At 44.5% G+C, this 8,012-nt stretch overlaps 1 protein-coding gene across 5 annotated transcripts in view; it reads left to right on the top strand.

Moving 5' to 3' along the window:
- myocd (myocardin) overlaps positions 1-8,012 on the top strand; it is a 109,354-nt gene that overhangs the window by 90,771 nt on the left and 10,571 nt on the right. For 3 of the 5 annotated variants that reach the window (XM_087178330.1, XM_087178328.1, XM_087178326.1), the window contains 8 exons: positions 1,519-1,703; positions 2,803-2,907; positions 3,006-3,328; positions 3,520-3,676; positions 3,754-4,293; positions 4,869-5,366; positions 5,514-5,660; positions 6,049-6,177. In XM_087178330.1, the coding sequence (XP_087034456.1) occupies positions 1,519-1,703; positions 2,803-2,907; positions 3,006-3,328; positions 3,520-3,676; positions 3,754-4,293; positions 4,869-5,366; positions 5,514-5,660; positions 6,049-6,177 (2,084 nt within the window). The remainder of the gene's footprint in view (positions 1-1,518; positions 1,704-2,802; positions 2,908-3,005; positions 3,329-3,519; positions 3,677-3,753; positions 4,294-4,868; positions 5,367-5,513; positions 5,661-6,048; positions 6,178-8,012) is intronic. The other 2 variants (XM_087178329.1, XM_087178327.1) reach the window with 1 other exon arrangement.

Genomic DNA, 8,012 nt, shown 5'->3' with positions numbered 1-8,012 from the left:
CCTCACCCCTCACCTTACAGCCCTGCAGCCCCTTACACAACACTCCCAGCGATGGTTTCAACCTCTGTCCGGTAGTTTTAGAAACTATGTGACCCTCTGTAGCTTCTGAGCCAGCCACTTGAAAAGCGGAAGTGCACACGGCTCACAGACTTCCTGTCATTCTGCCGTCTCAATCTCCCGCTGACACGGAGTCGACTTAAAGACTCATGGAAAGTGTCGGAGAGTGTGTGGCTGCAGAGAGGGAAGGAGTTAAACATGAACAGGTGGGAGGAAATGGCATTCAGGACAATGCTGTGTGTTAAGCTCCGTCAGTGTGTGTGTGTGTGTGTGTGTGTGTGTGTGTGTGTGTGTGTGTGTGTTGCGAGGTCACTGAGTTGCACAGAAAGAGCCTGGTGCTGTGATTGAAACCAGGGTCTGTTCCGCGCTGTCACATGTTTGGATACAAAAAGAGAATCTTATACCTCTACACACACACACACACACACACACACACACACACACACACACACCTTTGCCACCTCCCTCCCTCCCCTCTGTCAGATAGCTGCTCTCAGCTCCTCCAATCAGAGCGGCCTTCGCTATCGGCCGCTCCATTCAGCTGCGTGATGGAGGTAAAGTGGTCGTGTCAGTGTCTCACCCACGGAGCGTAACACCTCCGGGGCTGAGAGAGCGGCGAGGTGTCAGTGACACACAGACAGGCAGAGTGTGAACGCCACAGGGAACACACATCACATACAACCTGCAGCCGTTTGTGATGTGCGATCCAAGATCACATATTCAAAATACTCCTTTAGTTTTCTTGATAAAGACCTGGTGCACCTTAACTCACCTGACTCTGTGAACGACTCACAGCTGATCGATGGACATGAAACACTTCACCAGTAATTGATTGGAAAGATCGTGGAGAACTCTTCATTTATCTCCATAAACTCAGACATTTAAGATACAATCAGAGGAACCTGAAGTTTTTCTCCTCAGTTCAGTTGCTAAGTTCTATAGTATAAAGCCAAGATAAGGAGAAACATTAAAATACTACATTGTATGAAACATTAAGGAGAAGAATTAAGGGTGTTTTGTGCAGCAGTTTTTATTTTAAGGAAACCTTGGCCTTTATCTTTAATTGATGTAGATGTTTACTTATTTATTTCATTAGGAACAACTTGTCCGCACACAACCACAGCTCAGCATGAGCGCTGCCTGACAAGCTGAGGCCAGGGTGAGATCAGGAAGGCAGCGCCTCCGTCGTGTCGACAGTGACAGTAAAGAGACGCAGGTCAGAAAGATTTTTACTGAGTCGATCTGTCACGGTGCAGGAAGCTCGTGGAAATGATTCGCTCGTGATGGAGCAAGAGGTTGTAAACAAAACCTGCACGTGATCCGAAACCTGAACTGTAACATTATGACTCACGTAAACACCTGTCAGTGACCTTTGACCTACTGTATGTTCTGTACTTCAGTGAGAACACATGATATTTTTACTGATGCAAATGAAACAAACAGTGTCTGTGTCTCCCGCAGTGAACCACGGTAAGTTCCCGAAGCAGGACGACTCGTATGCGTTCGAGGAGGACAGCAGCAGCGACGGTCTGTCTCCTGAGCAGCACCACAGTGACGAGTCGCAGGGCTCGGCCTGCCCTTCATCAGAGGCTGTGGGCAGCACGCCCTCCTCCTCCTCCTCACCTGCCCTCACCAGCCCCCGACAGGTAAAACAACAGATGTTCTCCTCCTCCCTCCATCATGTCTTTCACCCGTGTGTCCTCAGCTGTGGTCGTCCTGCCCTCCTGTGGCGGCAGAGTGAACTGCACCCGCCCCTGTGTTTCCACTGACCGTTGGACTGAGCTGAACTGGGCAGGTGTCACATTCCCGCTTACCTTTCACTCATGATGACCTCATTCCAACGGTCGCCACCGGCAACGGTCACTTGACTGAAACTGGTGCCAGAACAGGGTTGTTTAAATCCAACTCCCACTGTGTGTCTGCAGAGGAAACAAACTGTCTCCATGACAACAAAAAACAATGTCACCAGAACCAGTAAAAACATTCAACTGGTGGATTTTTATTCGCTGTGATTTCACTGTTCACTGTTTGGCACCAGTCGCAGTTTCTGCTCCACCAGACACAGAAACAAACCTGTGGGAGTGTTTCTGTGTCGGGTGGAGCTGGACTGAGGACGGTGATGTTGGTCCAGACTCAGACAGATGTTGGATGACCATGAAATGTGGTGCAGATATTCACAGTTCTCACCTGGTGCGTTTATATTCTTTGACTCTTTGTCAAATGTCAAGTAAAATGGGAAACAACACAATGTTGAATTATTCCGCTGAAAGGAAATCAATCATTACATATTAAAATATTGGATAATTACTGATACGTTAACTTAAGTATTTTAATGTTGCATCAGGCTGCAGCACCTTCTCTTTACAGCATGAGATAATTACATGTTGTTTTATAAACTGTCGGTTTCTTTAATTTACTGCAAAATCTTGTAGCAGAGTGGAAATCTGAAGTGGCACAAAACTAAAACTAAAACACTCAACTAAAGTTCCTTTAAACTGTGACCAAACACCTGAGAACTAATGACATGAAGCTGTTTGTTGTTTCAATTAGCAACTAATCAGTTGAAACGATAAACATTAATGAACACGAGTGATCTTTCTCAAAATTATTGTGAAAATAGAATCAGGCCTAAAGGACGTTACATGGTTAATATACATTACATTGTTCCAGTTTATTTCCATCCACATTTACAGTTGGCTTCTCCTGTGATCAACAATCATGTGTGTTGTTTCTATTTGTGAACAGGGGGGGACAACCAGAGACCCACCTGATCAAAGCCAGGATGAAGGACTGTCTGGTGCCAACAACAGCCAGGCCACTCCCCCCATACCTGTTCCTGCTATCGTCAAGGTCAGCTGACTCTACACAACGCTGATCTTCATCCTTTAGATTTCAAACACAGTTCAGACCTTCAGCTCTCACTGTTTCCTCCTCTCTGCTCCGCACAGTCCAAGACGTCGGACAAGAACCGACACAAGAAACCCAAAGATGTGAAGCCCAAAGTGAAGAAGCTCAAGTACCACCAGTACATTCCTCCAGACCAGAAGGCGGAGAAGTCCCCTCCGCCCATGGACTCGGCCTACGCCCGACTGCTGCAGCAGCAGCAGCTGTTCCTGCAGCTGCAGATCCTCAGCCAGCAGAAACACTCTCACACACACACGCAGACGCAGCCGTCGCAGCAGCACACACACACTCCGCAGACGCAGGCCCAGTCTCAGCAGAGACAGCCCGCCTTCAGCTACCAGCCTCACCCGCCGGCCCACGCCCACAAGTGAGTCACACTCAGCGAGGAAGGAATAAATCTGACAAAATAACATCAACTCAGCACTCTCTCTCTTTTCTGGAGTTAGCGTGTGTAGACTGTTAATAAACGATGCCTTATTGAAACTGGTAGAGAGTTTCTGTGTATTTGAACTGTGTGTTGCTGTCAGTGATGAATCCACCTCTCATGTCTGATTCCAGAGGATCCGGTGAGCAGATATCAGCCTGTGGCTCCTCTGGTCCGTCCAGCTCAGCCAACAGTAACTCCCCCTCTCCGGTCAAGAGTGCCTATCCCAACCAGAGTAACATCTCACCGGTCAAACCTGGGCCCCTCCCGGCCAATCTGGATGACCTAAAAGTAGGTGTTAACTCAGATAAACGGTGTTAACTGTCCAAGAGACTCTCCGTCTGATCCGTGTCTGTTTCCTCTGTAAGGTGTCAGAGCTCAGGCAGCACCTGCGTATCCGCGGCATGCCTGTGTCAGGTACAAAGACCGCCCTCATCGAGCGACTCCGGCCCTTTAAAGACTCCAACGCCGGCTCCTCGCCCTCAGGCTCCTCCGACATCACCACAGTCACCTTCCCTGTCACACCCACAGGGTCCCTGTCCTCCTACCAGTCCCCGTCCTCCTCCAGCGCCCTGTCACAGGGAGGGTACTACCCTTACCCCAGCACCTCCTCCACCCCTCCCATCTCTCCGGCCTCCTCGGAGCTGTCCCTCAGCGGCTCGCTCCCCGACAGCTTCAGCGACGTGCCCATGTCCTCGCCCACGCAGTTCGCCCTGCAGCCGTCCCCGGCCCAGCTCAGCATGGAGGACGGCGTGGTGGGAGGAGGGGGCAACCAGGGCGGCGGAGGACAGATGGCGGGGGAGGGCGGAGGTATGGAAGGGCTGGAGGCTGAAAAAGATAAAATGTTGGTGGAGAAGCAGAAGGTGATCGAGGAGCTGACGTGGAAGCTGCACCAGGAGCAGAGACAGGTGGGTGACGACCGGCTGTTTGAATGACATGACTGCACAGGCAGAGTTTACCTCTGTGTCTTATGACAGGTCAGTTCTATAATCAGTGAAGTTAAATCCAGTTTCTACTTGAGTCGCTGATAAAAACGAGCTTCTTCTGAGTTACCACAGGATGTAATTCTGCCATGGAGATGTATGGCACATTATATAGCGCACAATGAGTGTGTCAGTGTAACGTAAGAATGTAAAATGTGCACCACATATATGTTAACTTTACAGAGCGTGTCCATATTAAAGGAGCAGAACAAGCAGCTTTGTCCCCTTCATTCATTTTATAAAAGCTGCTTTTCCCCTGGAGGACTGCAGAGAGGAGCTGCACTCGGGTTTTAATTTAGAAAAGGAAGAAAGAAGAAAAGAATAAATAAATAACAAAGGAAGGGAAGAGAAACTGATGAACTTAAAATTAAATTAATCCTTAGTTTGACTGAAGATTTTGAAAGAGAGAAAGTATTATAAGGAGGGTGAAGGGTTTAGATACACGACAAAACATAGACGTGCTGATTGACACATTAACCTCACCTGTCTGCACCTGATAGGTTGAAGAGCTGAAGATGCAGCTCCACAAGAGGAAACGCTGCTATGGAGCAACACAGGACACCGTCCCTCCCCCGTCTCACCCCCCCATGCGCCACCAGCAGACTCCAGCTATGATGGGTCAGCACTTCTTTGGTGTGACCATCAAGCAGGAGCCCATGTCCCTGTCCTCCAGCTGCCCCTTGTCCTCTCCCAAGCAGCTCAAGAGCCCCCCTGGCAGCTGCATGGAGGACATGGGGCACTGCAACACCTCTGTCTCCACCCTGGGGGGCCCCGTGGGGCCACAGTGCATGGACGCGGCCCCTTCCTCCGGCAGCCCCTCCGCCATGCCTGCGTTCCTCAGTCCTCAGTGCTCGCCACAAGACTCTCCCAACGGAAAGTCCTCCAGTAGTCCCCAGCCTTCGTCTCCTAACAACCCCTACCTGCTGTCACCTCCGCTGGGCAGGGACGGCTGCGGTCACCCCCACCCCCCGGGCAGCAGCAGAGCACGCAGCATGCAGGTACGAATCCCCCTGCTCAAGCTAATGCTAACGTAAACACGCTGATATTTAGCAGTTAATTAGCAGAACTTTATCCACGTTTCCTTCATGAACACGCTTTTGTCTGTTGAACGTGTGTTTTATGTTTAACCTTTGACCTCACCGCAGCTCCAGCAGAAGAGTGGAGGTCAGCCTGTGAACTGCTCTTATCCCTCCGACCAGAGAGGCCTTCAGGGAGTGTTTCCCAGCTCAGCCGACTGTGGCCTGAACCACGGCGGCTCGGCCAAAGCCGAGAACCAGAACATGCAGCCGAAGGTAAACGGCACGTCTCCATCCAGTGTGTTTGAGTGTTGTCACGTTGGTGTTTTGTTTTTCATCTGAATCACCTCACAGTCACGTAACCGTTTTCTCTCTTCCATTCATTTGTGACCTGTCTGACTCTTATATAATTGTCTGTTGTGATGAGGTTCATTGTCGTGTTTCCACTCTTTAAGAGTTCATCTGTTTTCATGACATATTCCTTCACATCACTGACTTCTCCTTCACAACAACACAACGCCAACCCACTTCTGAGAGTTAAATATTTGATGTGATTATTCAAACATGAGGGCCTTATTCTTTTATCTGCTCTATACTCATATTTGCTAAGCTCCCCTATTCTAATTCCTGGGCTAATGTTACTTTTCACCTATGTCTCATGTAGATGTCAGTATTGCCCTCTCCTCGGCATGTTGGCCAAAAGAGCCAGGTCTCTCCCCCCGCCTTCAGTAGCTCAGATTCAGATGCATCTGACTTAAGACAGCCCCCATGCTATGAGGATGCAGTGAAGCAGGTAAACTCAAACCCGTGCAAAAGTTCAGTAGATGATGGCTGGCCACAGATTTCATTTTAACTATTGGCGTTGCTCTAATTCTACTTTTCTTCCATCTTTTTTTTTGTCCATCAACTCTGTTTGCACCTTTTTCATTCATCCATTTGCTTTGTTTACTGCACTAACTGTTCACTCTTTATCAAGTCTGGAGCACACAGGTGCTGTACAAATGTTTGTCTGACGGCAGCTGTAGTTGATTTAAACAAGCAAATGAATTAATAAATGTTTTTCAATACACTGGCCAGGCTGCAATTATCAGCCGATATTAGCTTATTGCTGATTATCAGTAATGGCACAGAAATATCCAAGGGCGTAAGTTTGGTTTCAACATTGGTGGGGTCGCAACAACCCCACCACCCCTCCAAAACAAAGAGATTTTAATGCCGTCAACCAAACTGTTTATTAACATATAAGATCTGAATTTACATTCAGGAATGCCCATATGCAAATGTAATATATGTACATGTGTTGAATTTCCATAAAATCATGTTTGTATTTAGAGTATAGCCTATATATGTAAAAATTACATATGAGTCCAGTTAGAAATTGGAACAATATCATATGTTGACATATATGTCTAATAACCATCCCAAAGCCTGTCAGTATATGTTCATTAGATATGTAAATATAAAAGATATCTTTATTAGAAATGATTAAGAAACACATATACAAACATATACAATTTTAATAGGCATGTTGTTTCAATAAAGTTACATTTTATTATGAGTATTTAATACATGTTATAAATTTATATCTTCATATATCCAAAGGATTTATATATCATATTAATATATCCTCTCACTGTGAGGTGAAAGCTCTAAACCACCATCCTACCCAATAAAAAAAGAATCATAATGTTGTATGAGGCATAGATAAACGACATAGTATAGTAAGGCATAAAAATTCATAAAAATGTCATAGTATAGTAAGGTATAAAAAGTCATAAAAATGACATAGTATAATAAAGCATAAAAAATGACATAGTATAGTAAGGCATAAAAAGTCAAAAAAACGATATGGTATAGTAAGGCATAAAAATTCATAAAAATGTCATAGTATAGTAAGGTATAAAAAGTCATAAAATGACATAGTATAATAAAGCATAAAAAATGACATAGTATAGTAAGGCATAAAAATTCATAAAAACGTCATAGTATAATAAGGTATAAAAAGTCATAAAAATGACATAGTATAATAAAGCATAAAAAATGACACAGTATAGTAAGGCATTAAAAGTTGTAAAAATGACATAGTATAGTAAGGCATAAAAATTCGTAAAAATGTCATAGTATAATAAGGCATAAAAATGACATAGTATAATAAAGCATAAGAAATGACACAGTATAGTAAGACATAAAAAGTTATAAAAACGACATAGTATAATAAGGCATAAAAATTCATAAAAATGTCATTGTATAATAAGGTATATAAAGTCATAAAAATGACATAGTATAATGAAGCATAAAAAGTCAAAAAAACCGACATAGTATAGTAAGGCATAAAAATTCATAAAAATGTCATAGTATAGTAAGGCAAAAAAATTCATAAAAAAGTCATAGTATAATAAGGCATAAAAAGTTATAAAAACGACATAGTATAGTAAGGCATAAAAATTCATAAAAATGTCATAGTATAGTAAGGCATAAAAAGTTATAAAAACGACATAGTATAGTAAGGCATAAAAATTCATAAAAATGTCATAGTATAATAAGGTATAAAAAGTCATAAAAATGACATAGTATAATAAAGCATAAAAAATGACATAGTATAGTAAGGCATAAAAATTCATAAAAATG

The sequence above is a fragment of the Seriola lalandi genome, unplaced genomic scaffold (genome assembly GCF_002814215.2).
Source record: "Seriola lalandi dorsalis isolate HSWRI2012SDOR001 ecotype SW California unplaced genomic scaffold, Sedor1 jcf7180002054683, whole genome shotgun sequence".
NCBI classification, from domain to species: Eukaryota; Metazoa; Chordata; class Actinopteri; order Carangiformes; family Carangidae; genus Seriola; species Seriola lalandi.
Note: the sequence above shows the minus strand (reverse complement) of the source record. Positions and strands in the feature narration are given on the sequence as shown.